This window comes from Cebus imitator, unplaced genomic scaffold (assembly GCF_001604975.1).
Source record: "Cebus imitator isolate Cc_AM_T3 unplaced genomic scaffold, Cebus_imitator-1.0 Scaffold29, whole genome shotgun sequence".
In the NCBI taxonomy this organism is placed as follows: Eukaryota; Metazoa; Chordata; class Mammalia; order Primates; family Cebidae; genus Cebus; species Cebus imitator.
The window spans coordinates 11,133,774-11,158,539 of NW_016107344.1; the positions used below are offsets into that span (position 1 = coordinate 11,133,774).

At 37.5% G+C, this 24,766-nt stretch overlaps 1 protein-coding gene across 1 annotated transcript in view; it reads left to right on the forward strand.

Moving 5' to 3' along the window:
- The window catches only part of LMO7 (LIM domain 7), a 232,038-nt gene that overhangs the window by 120,691 nt on the left and 86,581 nt on the right, over positions 1–24,766 (forward strand). The window contains 1 exon segment of the mRNA XM_037736810.1: positions 10,142–10,248. Within this exon segment, the coding sequence (XP_037592738.1) occupies positions 10,142–10,248 (107 nt within the window).

Here is a 24,766-nt window from a genome sequence, read left to right on the forward strand (position 1 = left end):
GCCTTGCTTTGTTGCCCAGGCTGGAGTGCAGTGGTGCAATCATGGCTCACTGCAGCCTCAAACTCCCGAGCTCAAGTATACTCCCCCTTCAGCCTCCCAAGTAGCTATAGGTGCATGACAACCACATCTAGATAATAATTTTATTTTTCTGTAGAGACAGGGTCTCCCTATTTTGCCCAGGCTGGTCTCTAACTCCCGATCTCACCTGATCTTCCTGCCTTGGCCTCCCAAAGTGCTGGGATTAGAGGCATGAACCACTGCACCTGGCCGGGGATTTTCTCAACATGCTGATTGTGATTTGGTAGGTCTGGGGTATGGCTAGAGATTCTGATTTTTTAGCAGGCTCCCAGGTGATGCTCTTGCTGATGGTCTGTGGACCACGCTTTGTGGAGCAAGTGACTGGGTCAGTGGTCTTCCACTTTGACTGTGCTTCAGCCACATCTGAGGCATGGCTGTGTAACTCCCTCTCATGGCTTTGACTGGGGTCCCATATCTGCAAACTGTAATGCTGACATACGGACTTAGCTGAATTTCTCTGTTTCAAGTAATAGTTATCTCTTGATTGCTGGCACATACTTGCTAACATTTTTGGCACTATCAGTTTCACCATTTGAGGAGGAAGGGACTTTGCCACATCATAAATAGAAAAGGAATTGAGGTCATCTAGTATCTTGGCTTTAGGATGTATTGATCAGCATCATCATGTACTTGGCTCTTTTTTAATTGAAAACTTGTTTAAAGTAGGCAAGAACCCTTTCTGGGAATACCAGGCCAAAGTAAACATGGTAAGAATATTTGGTTAATTGACAGGGAGCACTTCCAGGTGGTGTCGTTCTGGGAGCCTTGGTTTAAGCTTTGTAAGGCCTTTAGGTTGCAGTCCCGAGGACAACTTTACTCATTTTCAGAATTAGTTAGGATTTTGAACTTATTTAGGACTTTTGTAATAAATCCTTTTATTAGCCTTGTCTCTATTTTTACACTGTTTATAAAAAGTGTCTTGTTACTTCTATTTATGATGACAGCTCTTGACCCTGTACACTCAGGAAGTTTTTGCAGAATTGGGTCTAACTGGCTTGATTTTATGAGTAGACATTTCTGTATTGCTACATTAAGGTTCCCTGATGCAGAATGTTCCCTCTATATGTTGGAAGTTGTCATGCTTGAAATTTTATCAAAGATTTTTTTTTTTTGATCCCTCAAGTAAAAATGAAAATGACTTTGGGTAGGGTAAGAGCCTAGGATAATACAGTGCATTTTCATGAGGATTTAGACTTTGGCATGATGAAATGATTGAATGCATAAGAAAAATCTGGATCATAATGGCATTTATGTAAATTAGACTATATATACGTATATATATGCAACAGTGCTTGTTAAAGAACATTTTTAAAAATTTACCTATATTTATGGGGCACAAGTGCAATTTTGCTACCTTGATGTATTGCATTGTGGTGAAGTAAGGGCCTTCACTGCATTAATCACTGGAACATTGCACATTGTATCCATCAAGCAACCTCCCATCATCCACTGCCTTCCCATCCCCACATTGCTCTGAGTCCCCATTGTCCGTCATTCGCATTCTGCTTCCATGTGTATACATTATTTGACTCGCACTTATGAGAATGTGCAGTATTTGTCTTTCTGCATCTGAGCTGTTTCGCTTAAGATAATGGCCTTCAGTTCCATTTGTGTTGCTGCAAAAGACATGATTTTATTTTTTGTGGCTGAACAGTATTCCATTGTGTATATGTGCCACATTTTCTTTATCCAGTCCTCCACTGATGGACACTTAGGTTGATTCCATATCTTTGCTATTTTGAATAGTGCTGCAAAAAACATACAAGTGCAGGAATCTCTTTGATATAATGATTCCTTTTTCTTTGGGTAGATACCAAGTAGTAGGATTGCTGAATAATATAGTGGTTCTATTTTTAGTTGTTTGATAGATCTCCACACTGTTTTTCATAGAGACTGTGCCAATTTACGTTCCCACTGGCAGTGTATAAGCATTCCCTTTTCTCTGTCATTTTCTGTTTTTTTTTTCTTTTTTTAAATAATAGTCATTCTTTTGCATGTTAAATGATAATAGTGATTTTAATTTGCATTTCTCTGATTAGCAATGTTGAAAATTTTTTCATATTTTTGTTTGCCATTTGTCTTCTATTGAAAAAGATTTATTCATATCCTTGGCCCACTTTTTTAATGGGATTATTTGGATTTTTGTTGTTCCTTACTAATTCTGGATATCAGCCATTGGATGTGTTTGCATATATTTTCTCCCATTCCACAGGTGGCCTGTTCACTTTGTTGATTACTGCTTTTGCTGTACAGAAGCCTTTTAGTTTAAGTCCCGTTCGTCTATTCTTGTTTTTGTGGCCTGTGCTTTTGAGGTCTTAGTCATAAATTCTTTGCTGAGACTAGTGATATGGTTTGGTTGTGTCCCCACCCAAATCTCATCTTGAATTGTAGTTCCCATAATCCCCAGGTTTTGTGGGAAGGACCTGGTGGGAGGTAATTGAATCATGGGGGTGGTTCCTCCCATGCCATTCTTGTGCTAGTGAGTGAGTTCTCACAAGATCTGATGGTTTTATAAGGGGTTCTTCCCCCTTTGCTCAGCGCTTTTCCTTCCTTCTGCCATGTGAAGAGGGAGGTGTTTGCTAACTTTTCCACCATGATTGTGTTTCCTCTAACCTCCCCAATCCAGTGGAGCTGTGAGTCAATTAAGCCCCTTTCCTTATAAATTAATCAGTCTTGGGCAGCTCTTTATAGCAACATGAGAATGAACTAATACAACTAGACATTTACATTGTTAAACATGTTAGAGAAGTCATCTTTAAAAAATAATTTGAAATGGGTACACTAAAATCCCAGACTTCAGTGCTATACAGTTCACCCATGTGACCAAAAACCACTTGTACCCCTAAAGCTATTGACATTAAAAATTAAAAAAATAATTTGAGGTGAAATTTATATAACATAAAGTATTAAAACCATTTTAAAGCACACAATTTGGTAGCATTTATTACACTCACCAATGTTGAGCAACCACTAAACGTTTCTAACATTTCAAAGTAACACCTCTTAACATTAAGTGGTTTCTCCCCATTTCTTCTTCCATTCAGCCCCTGACAACCACCAACCTGAATTTTGTCTCTGGCTTTATCCATTCTGGATATCTTATACAAACAGAATATGTGACTTTTGTTTGCTGGCTTCTTTCACTTGCTATAATGTTTTGTAGCACATATCAGTATGTCATTCCTTTTTATGGCTGAATACTATTTCATTGAATGGATAGACCACAGTATGTTTATCCATTTACCTCTTAGCAGACACCAGAGCTCTTTGTACCTTTTGACATGTACATGTACATGCATGTACATATAGTGTACTTATTTGAGAATCTTTTAAATTCTTTATGATATATATAAGATATATACCTAGGGGGAAGGAATTTTTTAATAGAAGGGAACGGGAATGAGTGGGAATGTGGGTTGAGGAGGATAATAATAAAAACAACAAAATAAAGTGAGAGAGCCCTTCTATTGACTGGTAAGAGCTTGCTTAAATAGGAATGATGAATTCAACTTTGGATCCCTGACATTCTTCCCAAGCACTTCCACTACTGTTAAAAGAGCAAGGAAATGTGCTATAATGATATGAAAATATATTACTGGATAAATGCTTTTGGAAGGAAAATGAGTTGAAAGGCTCTGAAAGGTGAAGTGTTAACAAAGACATCTCTTACCCTTGGGACCAGTGTGAGAATATTCATATTGGCCTTATGCTATTCTCATAACGCCCTTATTAGGATTTATAATGGAAATAGAGAAGAATTAAGATTCCACTGAAGTGTTTAATTGTGTTTGTTGCAAACTGGAAAATATTGGGTGGAGGTGGAATGTGACCCTACACTTGGGGTCAAGAGAATAAGAATGAGCACTGCTTCTCTCCGCACCTTTTCCCTCAAGGGTTGAGGCATTCTAACACTGGAGGGTCAAGGGGGTGGTAGCTTTGAGAGGACTGATAGGAGGCTTGAGTAGGAGACAGACTTGCAGAGTGAAAGACCAAGGAGGTCTTTCAGATTCTGGGTGGTAACTCATCTGTTGCCAGCAGCTGATCTTCACTGTCACTTATTATTTACTCATTAGTCTTCGGGATTTTTTGCCCACTAAATATCTACTTTATTTGATACTCAAATTCTTTGGGTAGTTTTTCTTTTTCTTTTTGAGATGGAGTCTTCCTCTCTTGCCCAAGCTGGAGAATAGTGTTAATAGTCTCGGCTCACTGCAACCTCTGCCTCCAGGTTCAAGCGATTTTCCTGCCTCAGCCTCCTGAGTAGCTGGAATTATAGATGTACACCACCATGCCCAGCTAATTTTTGTATTTTTAGTAGAGACAGGGTTTTACCATGTTGGTCAGGCTGGTCTCGAACTCCTGACCTTGTGATCTGCCCACCTCCACCTCCCAAAGTGCTGGGATTAACAGGCGTGAGTCAACGCGCCCAGCTGGGTGGTTTTTTTACTGCATCATCTGCCTCTCCGTTCTTGAATATCTCTTCCCTTGTTTTCCATAATGTTATTTTCTTCTCCTTTTCTTCTTATTTATGTGGATCCCAGATATATTTCTCTCTTGACTCCTCTCTCTTTAACTGTCCTTTAAATGCTGTTGGTTGATTGTGAATCCTTCTTTCTCTTTACTTTCAGGTCAAGGAGGGCACATTGACATCCCTAATTTCAACTACTACCAGTGTGTGCTAGACTCCCAAACCATGTTTTCAGATCCAATATTTCTCATGGGCTGCAAACCTAACTTACTGCTAGCTGAGCATCTGGAACTCAACACTTCTAAAAATTTATTTTTCTTTCTAAATTTTTTACTGTTTCATATTCTTTATTATTAAAAGTCTTGTGGTAGCCAGCTGCCAAAATATTCCCAGTGGTTCTCACTTTCTAATATTCACTTACTCGTACCTAGGAATTGTACCAGATTAACTAAGAGATCCCCTGGGGAGATTCCATTCTTCTAGTGAGGTGACCTACAGAGTATTGAAGTGATGCCTTGATTCTTTTTGTGGATTATAGTAAAATGTGAGAGGAGAAAGTGAAGGATAGGGAGTGACAAACATGGGAGAAATAGAAATTGCTGCTTTTGAAAATTGTCACCTCTTTAGTAAGTAAATTCTAAGATGGTAGAATTGAGAAATGGTTTTCAGGCATAGATTAAATTCAAAGAATTTGCAAGATTAAATTCAGACACTTTGCAAGAAAGTAAGGCCGATAAAAGAGTTGAGAATGTGGTTGTAAAATTCTTTAGGTTCTTAGATTCAAGATGGTACCTTGGGGTTCTGTCCAGTCAAGCAATAGGGCTTCTGAGAACCTTAAGCATATTGTCCTCCAGTCATCTCAGCAGGATACCAGGGAAGAGAAGGGCTGCTCTTGAAGAGACGCATGGTTGCAGCTTTTATCTAATGGAATAAACTCCAATAAGATTCACAGAAGATTTATAGCATCTTTGGGAGAATTGTATTTGCAGAAACACTGCCATCTGAGGCTGAAAGGGATAGAGAATTGTGTACTTAAGAGATCCTTAATTCTCTCAATTGCTATGGGTAGGTTAAAGAAGTAAATTGAAAAACCTACATAACCACAAAGAATAGGCTACTTTTCAGTGAAAAGCAAAGATGACTTTTAGGTTGGCACCAAGAATCCAAAGGGTGTAGCGAAAAATCATGAATTTTTGATTCATGGCCTTGAGTCCTCACGAAGGAACTGCCAACCTGTGTCTTGCAGGATTTTAGAATGTCTGTGGACCAGTGACTCCTGTGTGCCTTTCATTCCTCTACTCTCTGATCTGAAGTGTCCATAGTGATTTATTTTACACCTGTCACTCTATTGCATGCTGGGAGTGTGGGAGCATGTAACTTGTCCTAGTTCACTGGCATTCCAGTTGAGAGGAACTGTATTCAAGGGCCATAGTTAAGGAATTACAACTGAGAAATCCCAGACACTCCTGGATCAAACGTAGGTGATGATATTCCACATCACCTTGTAAAGGGATGAAAATTTGCAGGCCCTATTAGGGCTTAAGTGTATTTTGCGCATGGTCGGGACATGAATCACTGAGCTGGGTCCAGAGAGTGAAGTGTAGTAGCCAGTCCTCCAGAGAGCACCCCCCCCACCCTGTGATTCTCACCTCCTGGTGTTTGTGTTCTTGTGCCCTCTTCCCTGCATGGAATAGGGCTGACCATGTAACCAAGAGGATGCTGAGGAAATGATGGAATGTGACTTCAAAAGCTACACCATAAGACATTCCAACTTCCATCTTGCTCTCTTAGATCACTGGCTCTATCAAGCAACCCTTTGGAGATGTCCATTTGGTAAAGAATCAAGGCTTCCTGTTAACAACCAGCCCTGATTTGTCAGTCACCTGAGTGAGCCACCTTGGAAACAGCTCCTCCAAGCTCCAGGAAAGCCTTCTGATGACTGTAGTGATGGCTGACATCTCAATTACAACCTAATGAGAGGTCCTGTCCCCCAATTCAGAAATATCCAGCTAAGGCCACTCCTGAATTTCCTTCAGAAACTATGTGAAATCATAAACGCCTGTTCCCTTAAGGTGCTGAGTTGGGGATAATGTATTATGCATCAATAGATAAGTAGTAGGGTACTACAGTGAACAAATACAAACTTTCATTGTCTTGGTAGATAGGTGTGGCTTCCCCATCTTAGCTCAGTGGTAAGTACTCTTGTGCCTGATCATTAAGCTCTCTAATTTACCCTAGCCCGCTCCACCCTACACCTGTTATGACTGCTTTATAATTGATGGAGGATAAGGGCTGGAAGGGAGATTGGAGAGAATATGAACATCTTAAAGCCATGTATATTTCCTGTTTATGTAGTGCCTGTGTTTATTCATAGTCATGGAAACATTTAAAGCTAAAAGGAGCTATTAGATACATTTAGGGTTCATTGTTTTCTTTTGTGTGTGTGCCTGTGCGGGTGCGCATGTGGGTACGCATGTTTTGATTTGTCTTTGAGAAGCCACTTTTCATCCTGAAAGTACAGGGTTTACAGATGTTTAGAGCAGGATTTTGACATGAAGTATTTTATGGAAGTTGGGCAGTGAAATATTTGTGTGATGGGTTGGGCCAGGCAGGGTTGGGTTTCCCTTCTCTCATCGAGAAAAATGATTACCCTTGATAATGGGTTACAGATTCACAAACTGCTCATTTCAGAGATGAGGAAAATGGGTCCAGAAATGTTAACACTCTTTCCAAAGCCACACAGTTGTTTAGGGACAAAGCTAACTTGGAGTCCTGGCTACTGGTCCAATTAGATAAGATTTGTTTTAATTTGACCTCTATTTTTCTTTTTCTTTTTGCTACTTTCAAGTGAAAATAATTTCATTAAATGAGAACTACATACTTCCCTTTTAATGTGTTGAGCTTGGTGTGGCTTCTTGAAGTTTTAACTGACATGAAAATTTTATTTGATAATTTTGTGTATATTCTTAGGCACCTCTTTACCTGGATCCTTTGAAATTGCAAGTAATAAATTACCAGTGAGCTGAAGTCCAGGAGGAATGACTGAGGCTACCTTACCGATCTTAGTACAGCCTGGTCCTGCTGCATAGGCCATGTGTGACTTTGTTTACAAAGTTGTTCTGTTTTAAACTTGAGCATCATTGAACAATTAAAAAGATATTCTGCTTTTTTTTCTTAAAATAAAGGCTTTATTTAAGACTAGAATTTAACCATATTAATTTGTATCTTCTCTTGAACTTTGTCTTCAGTTAAGTATAGTCACTTTAGATATCAAATGCTTTCGTTCTATGTCAGAGGTTTTTGAGGAGAGTGTGGCTTTATTTATCTGTTCTTATCAACCTATATCTATTTGTCAGCCAGAAGAATGCTATTATGTTTGTATAAAATATCTGAAGAATTGTTTTGACTCTCATTTCACTAAGTTAACTTTTAGTTTAATCTTAATTTAATATTTTATGTAATACTTTAAACATTCAGAACCAAATTGAATGTGTTGAATTGGTGTGAAGACTTCTAATGGTTTGTTTTTCCTTTATTGATATGAGACTTGCTTCCTATGTGTATTAGTTCATTTTTACACTGCTATAAAGAACTACCTGAGACTGGCTAATTTATTTAAAAAAAAAAAAGGTTTAATTGATTGACAGATCTGCATGTCTGGGAAGGCCTCAGGAAGCTTACAATTGTGGCAGAAGGGGAGGCAGATATATCTTACATGGAGGCAGGTGAGAGAGAGAGAGAGAGAAGGGGGTAAAGCCCCATATAAAACCACCAGATCTCCTGAGAACTCATCACTATCATGAGAACAGCATAGGGGAAACTGCCCCATGATCCAATCACCTCCCTCCCTTGGCATGTGGGGATTACAGTTTCCTCCACTGACATGTGAAGATTACAATTTGAGATGAGATTTGGCTGGGGACACAGAGCCAAACCATATCACTATGGAACTTGGGGTATTGGTACATCCAACCATTTGTTCTTGCCTGGTTCTCAGACGGCCAATTTTAGAACCACTAATTTGTATCATTTGATAATCACAGATAGTATAGTTTTTAGAAACCGTGGGCCTAACAAAATTATCACTTTTTGCTCCTCTTGGAATGTTGCCAATAAATTATTTCTCTTTTTTCCATAGTAAGTCAAATGAAAAACACCTTTCATTGAGCTGCTCAACTTTTGATTTGCAAGTCTTTACTCTTTGACTTCATCTTATTTAAAATGATTCACGGATTTCAGCATTCAGCTAGGTTGTTCTCACTGCCTTTTATTCACAGTAGATTGGAATGACCTCCTACTTATACAAATATTGGCTTTTTAAGATGTCTCTTTTCCGAGTAATCAGTGTTGCTTTTCTCTGACCACACCTTTTCTTGTGCTTTCCGTAGATCCCCTTACTCTCCAAGAACCTAAGCTGTAGAATTTAGCCACTTTATCTTGGGAAAAGAGTAATTGCCTTTCTCCAAGTGGCAGACTGTCTTCTGGTCTGTGAAAGTCACCTGTTAGGGATGGGAGGCGAGGTTTCAAGGAGACTCACACCACAGAGGTAGCATTGCCAGCTGCCTCAGTGGACAGATGTGTGTTGGCATGCTGGGGGGCCATCCCTTTACCGAATCCTAACACGGTGCATATGTAGAGCCCGCATGGGCTCGGCACTAGCTTAATCCTATAAAGTCTTTTTTCTTTCTTCCTTTTTCTTTTTTCTTTTCTTTTCTTTCTTTCTTTTTTTTTTTTAGAGTAGTAGAGATGAAGCCTAAGCTAATTCTGGTAACCAAACGTATGTCTCTGAAATGTAGCTGGCTTTAAAATAGTCTATATTGTAATCTGTGTTTGTGCAGCAGTTTACATTAATGAAAAGCACTGGTGTGTGAATGGAGGATTTGGGTTTTGAAATTAGATATGAGGGCAACCTTGGAGGGAGTGGATAGACTTTCATTTTTTTTGGAGGCAGCTCTTGAGGCAGGTGCAGGGAGTGAGTAATGTGCCACACAAACTATGCAGTTTAGCCAATGAACGCTAGGTTTCTCCTCTGTCCTATAGTATGGTTTCCCTGTCTGTCAAGAGCCAGCTCAGCAACCAAACCCAGATTCCAGGTGTGGTATTCCACAGTCGTTCTGTAATTTGTAATCATAGAAACAGAATGTTCCTCCTCTTATTTCTTCCCTGCCAACAGTTTCTGGGTGGGTGAATGTCAGTAGCTGGAGTTATTTTTAAAGAGGAGAGGTGAGGCTTGCCGTGCAAAGCTGGGAAGAGGGCGTTTGTTTGCAGAACAGAGCTGACATCAAAGTGTAGATTACTGCTCAGTGGCTAGGCACTTGTCCTGTAACAGGTAATGTTTAACGTGCCAGTCACAAAGATCACAGAAGCAGCGTATGCCCGGGCATAAGATAGCACAACCGTGTATGCTCTGGAGGATTGAAAGGCTGTATAAGCCCTATGTATTTTTTTTCAAATATTTATATGCATGGGTCTTGTTGCCGCCTCTTTTGCTGACTGTAATTGGACTTTGAAGCTTCGAAGTTATATCATAAAAATTTGTAACCTTTGTCTGAGAGAGAGCTCGGCTAAGCAATCACTTTCCACTTCTTTTCACAGGATAATATAAACGTTTTCTTGAAAGCTTGTGAACAGATTGGATTGAAAGAAGCCCAGCTTTTCCATCCTGGAGATCTACAGGACTTATCAAATCGAGTCACTGTCAAGTAAGTTTCAACAGTTTGTTATATATATACACATATATTTAAACTTAGAGCTTGTAGCTTAAGTGAAATGAATTGCTGAGAGTTCATGATTACAGAAAAAAATCTCCTTCTCTCTGTCTTCTTGTTCTCATTCTAAAAGAGACTATTTTAAAAATGGCTTAGGGACTGTGAATGTGAAGCTGTTTGTAACTCGTAACATAGCATGGTCTTACTATAAATCTCTAATCTGACCAGAATAGTGGTGTTAATAGCTTAATGCTTGTCCAACATGGTAGTGTTTGGTTGCTAATGTTGAAGATATTCATTATACTTACAAGGTGAATTTAGGGATTATATTATAGTTTGTAGAGTAACAACAATATTTAATTTTTTAAATATATTTGGAATGAAGACATAATTATTAGCATAAAATTAGATAGGAAAGTGGTAAAAAAGACTCTCTTAATATTGGGAAGGCAGCAGTGCCTGGCACCAACATGTAATGCCAAGGACCTTGCCGGCTGTGGCTGACTTTTAAAAATGAGCTGTTTTCCACGATCTTAATAGTGTGGATGAGAAAGTGAAAGTGGGGGTGAGAATACGTACGCCAGTGTCTTTTAGATTTTAGGTGGAAAATGGTGCTTGTGTGGGAGTATGCAGTTTCAGGAAATCTGGTTTTAAGCTCTGATGAGATTTATTTACTTTTCCTATAAATCTAATTTGCTTCCAGGCAATCATTAACAAACTGTGTCACATAATAACTATCTCTTTGTCATCCTGCCTCTTAAACCAAATTAATATTTTTGTAAGGGAGAAAATAAACACCTTATTCTATCTATAGAAATAATGAAAATGGAAAAATCGGTTTCTACCAGTTCAAAGATTTAGCTTACGTGGTTAATATCCCTGTGTAAAAGCTTTAATAGTTATTTTTAAAACTGGATGACCAATTTTTTTTTGAAGAAAAATAACCAGGGATGTACATACCTGTGATAGCAGTACACAAAACAGCACCAGACCCAGGTAGAATTATGCTTCCAAAGTCTAACAATATATGTTTTTAAATGAACACGCTGTTTTGAACCTACCTGCTTCTAGTTCTGTTGAATAAGCTTTTCTAAACTCCATGGTAATGAAATGTCTATGGGACGGATGAATCTGCCCGCATTTCTGACTAATTGAAAGATAGTTTAGAGATTCTAAATTTCATCACCGAAGTGAAGTTGTGCTTCTACAGTATGTGGGGTCATGTTTACTTTCCATAAAAATGAAATATTTAGATGTATTTGTTTTCTTTTTCCTTATCAGCGCATTTCTTCATAAGGCCTATCTGATGGGCAAAGGAGCTTTAGACTTTGAAAGTCTTTTTCTTAAGTTGTGGATGCTTGTTAAGCATTAACGTGCTTCCCCCTAAAATCATAGACTCTGTTTTGAAAGTCTGTAGCCTGTATTTGGGTAGGCTGAGGACTAGGCAAAACATGTTTGTTGGCTCCCAAGTCCAAGAGTGTTTGCCTGGAGCCTGTTTCATGAGATGTTGGGCCTAAAATGTTTAAGACAAATTAGTATCTGGGCTCAGCCTTCGGTGAAATTAAATTACTGACAAACTGAAACTTTGAGGTCACGTAGTTAGAGCTGCAGCGAGAAGTATGCAGAACAACTTGTTTCGGTGGAAACCACAAGTCCGTCGAAGCAAGGTGTGCCTAAGTAGTGCCTGCAAGAATGCCTGAGTAGGAACTTTGACTTCACTCAAGAACATTCTTCCTGATAATTCTATCTCATTGGGCCAAAAAGCAAAGGAGTCGACCCTGGGTCTGCTGCAGTGGAAGCACTGGAGCCTCCCAGATGAGACTAAGGAAACTGACCAGCAGCTTCTTTAAAAATGTTGTCTAGGCTCTTATGCCTTGAGACAGCACTTTATCTAAAGGAAGCAGATTTAAAGAAAAGCAAATCATTGCTTACTACATAGTAATGCATTTTAATTTTTAAAAAATATATAATGTGGAGACTCCTTTGGGTCAAAATTCTTGTCCTATCATTACTACAGATTAAAGGATTTGATGTTGGTTAGATCAGTGGTTCTCAACTGGGGACAGTTTTGCCAACCAGGGGATTTCTGGCCACGTCTGGAGACACTTTTGGTTGCCATAGCTGGATAGGGGTGCTACAGGTATCTAATGGGACAGGAATCCTGCTGAATACACTTTAATGCATGAGATAGCCCCTACAACAAAGAATTTTCCTACTCCAAATATTAATAATACTGGAGTTGAGAAACTCTGGCTTTAGGCTTAGAATTTCTTACTTATTCCCTCCCTGCCAGAAAAATAGTCATGTGGAAATGAAGGATACTGACGGTGACAGCTTTGGCATTCTACTAAAATATTAACTTTTTATTTAGTGACATATAATTTATACATTCCTGTATTTGTTTATTGTCTGTTTAAATGGGAAGGCTCATTGTAACTTGTCTGAGAGTGTGGTAATGTGTGTAAGCACTCTGAAATTATTTTGCTTATCTGTATGCATTAAATTTACCAAAGCGTAACAAATGATTAGATGATTTTAAATGCTGTATTATGACTGCTCAGACTGCATCTACCAGTGCACAGACGTGTTGTTGGCCTTGCTGGAAACTGGATCTAATCATGACACATAATGAGAGCAAATAGGAAAGGACAGTCAATCTTCTCCGTGTTGGAAAATGTGGGGAACTTTTTTGTTAGTGGGCAGTGGTGATGGTTGCTGTATGGAGCACAAGGAGAGTCGTGTGTGTTGAAAATAAGTGACGGTAGCAGAAGCAAGTCAAGAGCTCTTGTTAATGAATAGTTTCAATAATCCAGGACTCCAACTAGTTTTCAATTTTCTAGCAATCAGAAATGTATAATTTAATTCACAGTAGTAACTTTTTACTAATCAACAAAACTAGCGTATTCTTTATATTTCTGTAAATTATCCTATTTTCTAATAATTATTTTACTTTGTAGGAAGCAGTTTTAATTTTTTCAAATGTGTTTGAATTATTCCATTTATTTAGGGATTACATATATTCAAGGATCAAGTGATACCTTTAATTTCGATATTCCTGACTTAAGGGGTAGGGTCCTATTAGGATCCCATTGTTTTCTTCTTTGAGAAGAAACCTCTTTTTTTTAATGTTTTCTGAGATTCAATTCAGATATAAACCTCTTTTCTTCTGAAAATGCTAATGAAAAATTTATAATTTAGTCTCCATGAATGGTAGATTGAGATCTACCCCAATCTGAGGCCACAAAATCAATCTTCTGTGTGGATGAATAACTGCATCATTATTCTTAACCATTTACTAAACATCCATACTGAGCACACACACTCCACAGAGAAAAGGTGGCGAGGCTCCGACAGAGCCATCTGTGCAGGCCTTCCATAAAAGAGCTATAGGAGATCAAGCATAATGTCCCCACCAGCCTGCCACAGCACACCGGAGAGCTCCTCTGGCAAGTGCCATCGTCTTTGTGGTGGCATCTGGTCATTAAGAGAGGTACAGAACAATGGGTTGCAGTAGAAAGCAACTCGACAGAGTAGCCTAGAGGTCCTATACTGGAGAACTAAGAGTTGGCAGAAAGGTAGGGTTTAACTATTAAAGGCTTTAACTTTATATATCTAGCAATTTGACTCAGAAACTAAGTCTTGTATTTAAACCACTGCTCTATATATCAAAAATGTTAAGCTGAGAAATTGAACAGATTGTAAACATGTTTCTTCTTTCCACCTCCTCACCATTCCAATCCAGTTTTTAGCACTTTTTCCGATACATTCTGTTCATAATATAATTACAGGATGGCAATGACTTTGAATACTATTTGTCATGCAAAGAAATTATTTTCTGGTATAGACTTACTCTATTATTCAGAGTATCGATATTTTAGGTATAAAATATAACTTTAAGTAAACATTGATATTAACTGAGTTTGTTTTTTTAGGCCTATTAAAATGAAAGTACAGAAATTAAAAATCTGTTATCTTTACACATGTTAGGTGCCAAAGGAACAGTATTTGGAATCAAAATTAGTGTTAACATATTTCCATCAGGAAAATAAAAGAGTCTCAAAGTGGTATTTCAAGGATGTAACTATTCACTAAAGCTTAAGAAGAGTGCTTGATTTTGTGACAGTGCTCTAAAGTCATTTCTTAGGAATCAGGTTCCCAGATGGCACTCTGTTTTAACAGTCTGCCAAATTGGGCTTGAGGTATGTAAGTGTATATGTGTATTTAAGGTTTATTCATGTAAGTAAAAATATACCTAGTTTGAATTACTTAATTTCTGCTTTTGAAAATAATTTAAGCCTAGTTTTACATATTTCTGGCAAGTACATGTCTTTCAAATGAGTTTCCCAACATTTTAATCTTTTTTTTCAAGCAAGCTTAATGATATCCAAACTTGGATCGGCAACTCGAGCGTGGTGACTTCCACCTGTCAACTCCTGTGACTATTTTAAAACATACCCTTTCTGCCAACTATTAGAAGAGCATAAAACAAAAAGGAAGTTGATTGCATTGTGTATATCTCTATTGCATTCAGCCATTCCCTTTTGTGAAGGGAGGAACTGGAAGGAGAGGAACATTAATTCTGGGTTGCTAAAGCTCTGTTGCAGACCATCAATAAAAATGTATGGTCAAATTTGGAAATGCTTTTTCATGACAAAGTTTGAATATCTAAGAGTCCTAGCTACAGGGAAAGGTTGTGGGATATGAGTCAGGTCTGATGCTGGGGCAAGCCATGGAATAACTAAAGTTTTATCTGTAGCTGCTTTTCTCCGTTTCTAGTTCTTGATCTGTTTCTCAGATATCCACGTTTCTGAATGCCAGTGTTTCTTCCTTTGCTTTGTACTCTCTCAAATCCAAAAAAGCCCTGAGGCTTGTCTTGGCCTGCTGGATGAGCCTTCATGCTGTGGACTTCCTGGCCAGGGTCTATATCTTTAAAACTATCCTATCTTATATTCATTACTCCAAAGGGTCTCGCTTGGTGGCCAATCTAAATAGCAGTTGACTTGAGTCACTTAATGGGAGAATGAAAGTTGTTTGTCTCCCTTGATCAGTTAGCATTTGTTTTATAACCGGGACCTTGGAAGGGTTAAACCAAAGAGATGTTTTTGTTGAAGAGATTTGTCTTTCAAATTATTGTCTGCAGGGCTGCCTATGTTGACTTAATCCAACTTTTAAAATTGCTAATTCTGAAATACCTGTAGTTCCCTCAGTTTTTTTTTTTTTTTTTTTTTTTTTTTTTTTTTTTTTTTTTTTTTTTTTTTGTGAGCTTTACCAGTAACCGGAGTATTATTTTTTGTTTTCCTCACTTTCATATTCTATTCTGGTTTGATTTAAGCGATTATTTGTGTGAGGGTATAGGCGTTGGGGGTATGTGTGCTTAAATCCATTTCTGGAGCTACAGAGTAGAAAATGACACTTCATCCAGTAAGAGGAAATTTTGGTTTTAGAGAAGTCATCACTTGTTTGTTATGTAATGAGCACTCATTCAGCATCTTCTATGTGGCATATACTTACACAGACATGGATAAGATGGAGACCTGCCCTCAGTGGGGTTCACGTTATAACTGGGGAGATGTCCCTGTAAATTCACAGCTGGAATACATTATATAAAGATAAATGCACAGGTTTCTCTGTACATATAGAGATGTGCAGTCATTTCAGCTTTTGAATCAGGAAACTCATCTAATTGGAGATGACATAGGTTTCTCATCTGGGCTTTCAAAGGACTTTTTGTTTCCTCTACATCTAGCTCTTCCAGAGACTTGAAACTATTTGAGGGCAGGGAACATGTATTATTCCCTTTAGCTCCTTGGTTCCTGGTACCGTACGTCTTTACATGTTTATCTGAAAATTGGATTTTAATTACAAAGACTTCCTGGATATCTTAAAACCAGGCTTTGAAGATGGGGAAAAACCTGTCTTAATCTTTGCCACCTCATCTTCTTTTTATTCTCAGTATTCAAATGCAAAGCAAATCTGGCAAAGCAGTCACTAAACTTTTGGTTTCAGTTGCTGTTACTTATGCTAGAATAATGATAATGATATGGCATATTATAACATAATCTAAAACTTACACAGTTTAAGAGGAGTGTGTTTTTCAGCTGTGTATGTAATAAACTAAAATTGGAACTTTGGACTATGTGCCTTTCAAGGTTGTTCAAAGTTTTAATAAATCCTTGTGCTGATGTGCCAATAATAAATGTTAAGAATGCTTAACTGACATTTAAAGGATGTTTATTTATATAAAGTGTTAGAAACATTTCAATGTCTTCATAATCACTGATCACCTTTTTTTTTTTTTTGAGACAGAGTTTCACTCTGTCATCCAGGCTGGAGTGCAGTGGGGTGATCTCGGCTCACTGCAACCTCTGCCTCCTGGGTTCAAGCAGTTTTCCTGCTCAGCCTCCCAAATAGCTGGGATTATAGGTGTGCGCCACCACGCCCAGCTAATTTTTGGATTTTTAGTAGAGGTGGGGTTTCACCATGTTGGCCAGGCTGGTCTTGAACTTCTGACCTCAGGTGATCCACCCACCTCAGCCTCCCAAAGTGCTGGGATTACATGAGTGAACCACCATGCCCGGCCATCACTGATCACTTTTTATCTTGTGAAACAAATCTAAAGTGTATACTAGAGACTTTTGGGTAGAAAAATATGGTGGTTATCTAGGTAGTTGGAAGAAGCTCAAGGACAAAGAATAGAACATTTTAAAAGCAGGAACCCATGGGGAAGGTAATTTTGTTGTTGTTGTTGTTGTTTGTTTGAGATGGATTCTTGCTCTGTCACCCAGGCTGGAGTGCAGTGGCACCATCTAGGCTCACTGCAGTGTTCGACTCCCAGGTTAAAGTGATTCTCTTTCTCAGCCTTCCAGCTAGGATTCCAGGCAGTCCACACCAAGCCTGGCTAATTTTTGTATTTTTAGTAGTGACAGGGTTTTACCATCTTGGCCAGGCTGGTCTTGAACTCCTGACCTTGTGATCCATCCGCCTTGGCCTCCTAAAGTGCTGGGATTACAGGCAAGAGCCACCATGCCCAGCTGGGAAAGTAATTTTTTATGAGAAGTCATCAATATTACTTTAATAAGAAATTTTACCGACAAGTTTACAGTAAGCCTCACTCCTTCCAAAGTCAAGTTACCTGCCTTACTACTTTTTACCTTTGTCTAGTATTAAACATAAAAGCCTGCCCTCCTTCTCAAAAAAGGTCACATTAACTTTGACTTTGGCATAATCAGAAACATTTGAAGGACCTGGACACAGAGAAACTTGAAGATTTCTTCACAGTTTATTTGAGCTGTTTCTACTAAAGCCCAGGCTGAATTTGTTACTTTCCAGGAAGGAACAAGCACATTCAGCAGATATGTATCCATGATTGTGAAGAGAATCGTCCTTGATGAGAGTAGAGATGTTGGTATTCCCTTGCTTGGGTTTAATCCCATCATTTCACTTAGTAGCTGAATGACCTTAGACAGATTACTTTTCCTCCTTGTAATGGCTTTGCTTCTCCGAGAGTTTAATTTTATGGCAAATAATTATTTATTGCTTTGTCTGTGCCAAGCTGTATGCTAAACCCTGGTAATAGTACATTAGACAGTTGTAATTGCTGTTTGCTTGGAACTTGGCAAGTCATATCACTTGGGTGATACCCCTGCCTCACAAAGATGTTGTAATAATTAAATGAAGTCAGGTATATAAAGTGTATAGTGCCTGTATATAGTAAGTATTCCATAAATGGTATTGAATGATCATTCTGATCATTTTTGTAACTTGGCTTTCTTTTCTTTTCCAATCCTAGGAAGATATGTGTCTCCTGTAGGGAAACATGGAGGAAAAAATGTGGCTTCTGGCTACTTAAATTGTGCTTACAAATACAAGCTCTTTATTTTTGAGAATTTAGGCCATTTAAAACGTATCCCTTTTCTCCATTGGGAGCAGATATTAAAACAAATATGTTTTTCCAACATTTATGGTTAATGAAATTGTTGATAAAACAACAATTTATCATTTTATTAGAATAGCGAAGCTGGAGACCACAGAATAGACAGCTAAGTTATTTGCTCTTGCCTCTGTGTACATGGAACCAATACAATGGAATTAACTTTTTCGAGACCAAACTTCTTTCTGTATTTTCTGAAATCTTTGAAATTTTAAAATTTGATTTGAATGTCTCCTTAAAAAGTTTTATTTCCATATTTTAAAAAAGGGAAAATTTAAACAGCACTTAAAAAAATCCAAACTAGTCAGTGAACACAAATTCAAACCCCAAACTCTACATTGTTTATTGGTTTATTTTTTTGTTGTTGTTTGATTTTTCCCCCTACATTTTTGTGAAGAGTGTCGTTTTGGTCATAAAGAGGCTATCCTTTATACAGATAAGAAGCTGTTATCTGAAAGCTGTTTTTGTAGAGCTTATGAGTATTTTTCTTTTTGGAATAGGTGTTCAAAATCTTGTCTTCACTGAACTCAAATGTACGTCACAGTCACATTTTCCTCTTAGAGAAAACGTAGCTGCTCCTGGACTTCTCCCATTTGCTTTACTCTTTAAAAGGCTATCATACTAACAACATGAGAAATCTTGATTCTATCATTTGAAATATTTGTTTTTTACCCTAGGCATTAAAAATTGTAAATAGCAATAGGTACTGTGTTTGAGATGAAAGACATGCTTATTATTTAGTTCCATGTTACTTGTGTACAGTGAAATGTCAAGAAACTGGGAAGTATAATGTTATGTCAAAATACATTAACATAAAATTTTATTTTTTTTCTTTAAAAAAGTAGAACCTGACTATGACATGTTAAATACAGTAGGCATAAAAGTTTTTGTTGGCTATTTAGTGTTCTGCTTTTAAAGTTTAGGTTAATGGAGCAGTTATGTTTTAGCAGTAATTGCCCTGATATGGTTTATGTCATGCTGAGCAGCAATCCTGGGTGGCATTGATGGTTGATGGATTTATCCTTTGCTTTTCAGAGACATGCCTTTCAGAGTACTCCTTTATCCTGGGAGGCAGAATTCTGTGTCACTTTATCTTTTGAAGAGCTTGGTACTAGTGCTTCAGACACCATTGACCAAATATGCACAGTAAACCTAAAAAAGCATGTTCCCAAAGAGTTACTGTAAAACCTTTAATTTAAAAAAGAATGTATATTTGTACACTTAGTAATTCATACTAACATTATTCTAAATGTAAATATAGATATTTTTATAGTGTAATAAAATCTCAGTAGATTAAAAACACATGTTGAATCATCACACTTCAAATAAGACATTTTTTCCTAAGCTTCTAAAGGAAAAAGTGGGGTCCTGGTGGGCCTGGGAGAGGCACCTGCTGTGAATTAAGCTGTGTTTGTATTAACCATTGCAAATTTAACAAGGGTTTGCTCTGTGTGCTTTGAGCAATTTGAGGGAGAAATCCCTAAATAAATATCAAGTATTACTGTCATTACTATATTTCACTATTTCATTACATTATGGTAATATTGGTGGCTGTCAATTTTTTTGAAATGCTTTTTTTTCTGTATTCTATTTAATTTACTGAGATACAGAGAAAATCAAAGGAATTAGTATATCTGGGTCAGCAATTTGACAGATTATTAGACTTCTTTTGGCCTCATACTGAGAAATAAAAATCTCTAATCCACAGTTATTGTTTATCTCATGCTCAATTTTGCGTGTAATAGGGGTGCATTCACTTTTAAAATGACCAAGAATAGAGTCACACACACACACACTCTCTCTCTCTCTCTCTCTCTCTCTCTCTGTTAAATAAGAACATAGATGAGATTTCTAAGGCCTCACAGAATGCGGTGCCAGAACCTAAAGGTCCCTGGATCCTTGTTTTGGTGGTGAATTTTTTTTTCGCCAAAGGAGCCTGGTTCCATGTCCTGGAGAAGAGATAGGGGCAGTGTCCTTAAATATAGGTGTCTTCAGCATACCAAGTTATTAAGAAATAGAGCTTTTTGTCCAGGGTAGAGAGAAGCAGCCCAGTGTTGATGGGGATGTGGATGGGTGGTGTGGGGGGCTTGTATAGAGCCTCACATGCTCTACCCTTGCTGTTAAGTCCTCTCAGTGTGGACCTTTTGTCTTGTGCCTTGTCAGTATCATCCACTGAATATTTCATATTCACTATGGACAGATCCCAAATCTGTGTATAGATAAGAGAAACAAGACCTACTCCTTCCCTACCTCAATCTTAAAGCTGAAAGTGGAGAAGCAGAAAAGCACGCTTAAGTCTTGTGATTTAGTGTGCAACTCTAAGGGAATGCTGGATTTGGAGTGATGAATAGCAACAAGTTAGGAAATCTCTGTATTACAGCCTCCAGAGTATCTCAGAAATATTCCTGTCACTGTGATTCAATTAAGTTTAGACATACTGGAAGATATGAGCTTTAGAACACTGTCAAGTGATTTACATAAATTATTTCTCAACTCCTAACAGCCCAGCCAGGTATTTCTCTTTTGCTTCACATGCCTGAAATGAAATGAGGCAGAGAAGAGTAAGTTACTTAGTTAGATGACCTTGCTCAAGTAATGAAGGTAGGTTTTTAATTCCTAGGGTATTTTTGCCTGCATGCTCCTGCTTCTCCCAGTGTGTTGTCTAAACAGACTTAAACAGACTTTAAAAATTTGCTGACATTCTTCCTAGGGCTATGTGACTAAAATTGTCATCACTTGCTTTTTAACCAGGCCAGATGTACCCAGAATGAATTTGTGTATATGATTGAGAATACCTTATTTGATACATGGCAAATATCTTTGCATTATGATCTTAAATTTTTTTTCTGAGTTTGTGAGCTAAGTAACTTTGAGTGGATATATTAAAATGTGTCATCAAGTCTCAGATAATTTTTTTTAAGCTCTCCTAATTTTAGGAATGTTAAATGAGAACATGTGTGCCTGAGAATAGAAGAAATACAGTACAAATATGGTCCCCTAACACTGGCTAGTTGAGAAATAATAAAATATTTGAATTTTGATATATGTACACAAATGCCTTTATAGGTTTTATGATTTTCATGCATTTATTTATGAATGTTCCATTGTATTTGCTGTGATAATGGAACATTCTTGTTAAGTGCTGAGGATTGTAAAGCCTTACTAATCTAAATTGCTCGGGATCATACTATCACACTTGACCTTTATAGCACTGGCATGAAACCTGCCTTTAAAAATAGAATTAGTAAATACATTTTATTTAGAATAATCTCTTGTTTACCAGTATTTGATGCTCTGTTTTATTTAGTCTTGTTAAAACCACACGAAACTGTGTCTCTTTCCTCCAAACATCCTTGGCTGGGAATAAGTGGTCTTTAAAAAAGAAACCAGAACATGGGATATTATTTTGTTGCAATTTAGATCATTACATATTAAATTTTATGCAAAGAATTAAAGATTAATAATTTGAAGTTTTATTCCAGAAACCAAATTATAAGCAGAAAGATAAATTACAGTAAAAGTATCTATTCTGTTGGATTAAAGAAGAAAAATTACTTCAGTACATTGCCCAGAGTCCTGCTATCATTGTTGCCATTGGAGGGTTGTAAACAGGTGGTAAGCATAGCACACCAAGTGTAACAATAAATAGTGCAGACTAATTCCAGTAAGATGAAACTCTTCTCTGGTTGCTGAAAGAAGAGTGGGGATCAAATAGTGACTCAGAAAAGCAAAGCCCAAGAAATGACTCAAGCACAGAAACACTTTAAGAATTTCTTTACCAAGATTTATAATAAACGAACTGATCATTTCTTACTAAGCCTTTAGAAATTATTTCTAAGTTTCCAAATGATTGCCAATTCTTAGGAGGAAGAAATATTTATTAATCTTTCATTTCATGAATGAGATGATTTAGATTGCCAAAGACACATGAAACTAATAGTAGTCCAAGATATGAATATCCAAAAGAAGACAAAGAGGGATAATTGTCCTTTAAATAACTAGTACATGGGTTAGATGTGATAAACACTTGAGGTTTAAAGTTATTAAATGTACAAGTGAAGGAAAAATACTGCTTTTGAAAGGGTGAGTGGAGAATGGAAAGAAAATGTTTGAATGTTTTGCTTTAATGCCTTTTGTAATCTTACAAACACTTTATAAGATAGGGTGGTTGACTGAGTTTACAGGTATGGAAACTGAGACACAGGCTCAAGGTCACAGGCTTAGTAAATGGTGCAACTCATATGACTCCAAACCCAGTTCTGTTTCTCTTATAAAATCGTCTCTATATCCAAATGAAGGATATGAACACTAAATGAAGGAATTTTTTTAAACAGAAAAACATGTTAATGTGTACCTGTCAGGTATGGCAGTAAGGCAGTTCTGGAGATATGGGGGAGTTTGTAATTTTTAGAAGCTATGGGTGAGAAGTTATGCAGACTTTACTGAGAGTTAGAGTGCTTTAAACAAGTGCTTCTCAAACTTCACTGTACGTATAAAACAACCAGGGATCTTGTTCAAATGCGGACTGGTTCATTAGGTCTGGGGCAGGGCTGGGACTCTGTATTTTTAACAAACCTTCAGGTCTTGCCAATGAGGACCACAATGAGTAACAAAGGTTTAGATAATAAAAAGTAGTGATCACATGGTGGAGTGAGAGTTTAATGAAAGTTGCGGGGGTGTAAGTCATAAGTGTGTAGCTAAAGGATGGGTAGGATTTAAATGAGAAGTTAACGACCACTGCGTGCCCAAAGGCACAGAGGCAAGAAGTCCAAATCCAACATTTCACAGAGCCTTCTGGAGGTACAGCATGGAGTAAAGATGAGGTCTTAGCTCTTCAGGCTTACATTCTGATGGGGGAAGCTTAAGACATGTGTCTTTAATGGAGTTGGGTAGATTGGAGGCAGGATGAAAAGTAGGTTGGGACAAGCTTGAGTGAGGCCTCTAAGATTCTGGCTAGGGGATTTAAACTTTATCTCATAGGTAATGGGATTATTACCGCAAGATTTTGAGCAGAAAGTTAAAATGTGAAAGGCAGACTTAGAAAGATAAGGTACCAAGCCTTTAGAAATTATTTCTAACTTTAGAAGTAGCCTACACAATGAATGGAAGGAAAGCAAGTATGGAGGCTGAGAGAGGTAAGGTAATGATTGCAGTCAATGAGTGTTGTGATAAGGAAGCCAGCTGCTAAAGCAGTGAACATGTAGATGAGGAGACAGATGCCAGAGATGTTTGGAGTAAGACGTGATGAGGATTGAGTCAAGTGAAGGAGAAAGAAGAGTTAGTTTTTGAGCTGTGCAACCATTAACAGAAACAGAAAAGGTAGCTGATTTGGAGGGGAGATGGAAATTAAGTGTTTAACACATTGTGTTGGATGTGAGAGTAGAACATTCAAATGAAAATATAGGAGTTGTCAATATATTTAAGAAGAAATCAGTGCTGGGTTTGTAGATTTGGGAGGCATCTATGAAGCAATAATAGTCATTTGTAGGAAAACAAAGTCTAGCTCTGAGGCAGTGAAGGTGGAAAGAGAAGTATTTCTTCATTCCTTTTTTTTTAATGAGCGCTTTCTGATGTTGCTTTTTTTTTTTTTTTTTTTTTTTTTTTTTTTTTTTTTTTTTTTTTTTTTTTTTTTTTTTTTGCTTTCTTGGTGGTGTAAAATGATCACTGCTGACTTCAAAACCAAGCCATACTTCTCCACGCTGTTTTCTTCTCCAGGAGACCCTTCTTACCTGTCTTTGCTATTTGTCTTACAATTTTTTTCAGCTTTATTGTTGTATAATTTACCTACAACAAAATTTATTCTATTTTGTTTACAGTTCGAGTTTTTGTAATTAAATATAGTTGGGTAACCATCACCATGATCAAGATATAGAATGCTAGAAGTTTTCTCACGTCCCTTAGTGATCACTCTTTACCTGATCTCTAGCCACAGTATTGTTCATTGTAGTGTTGCTTTTTCTGGAATATCATAGGCATTGAGCATACAGTATGTAGTCTGTTGTGTTTGATCACTTTCAATTTGCATAATTTAAAAAAATTGATTGGTTGAGTAATTCCTTATTACTAGGTAGTATTTTTAAATGTGGATTTGCCACAGTTTATCTGCTCACCAGTTGATGAACATTTGCGTTTCTAAGTTTTGGCTATTGTGGATAATACTGTTATAAACATTCACATACAAGTCTTTATGTGAACATTTTCATGTCTCTTGAATAAGTCCTTCGGGAAGGGATTGCTGGGTCATATGGGAAATGTATAACCAACTTTGTAAGATATTGCCACACTGCTTTCCAGTGCAGCTGCACCGTTTGGCATTTCTATCTGTAATGTAGGAGAACATCAGTTGTCCCACGTTCTCTTCAACATTTAATATTATCAATCTATTGAATTTAGTCATTCTACCTAGTGCATAGTGGTATTTTACTAGGATTTTAGCTCACATTTTCCTCATGACTAGTGATTTTTGAGCATCTTTCCGTGTATTTAATGGCTGTTTTAATATACGTTATTTTCTGAATGTTTTCAATCATATGCCAACTTCTTAAACTTGGGTTGTCTTTATCTCATTGAGTTATAAAACTT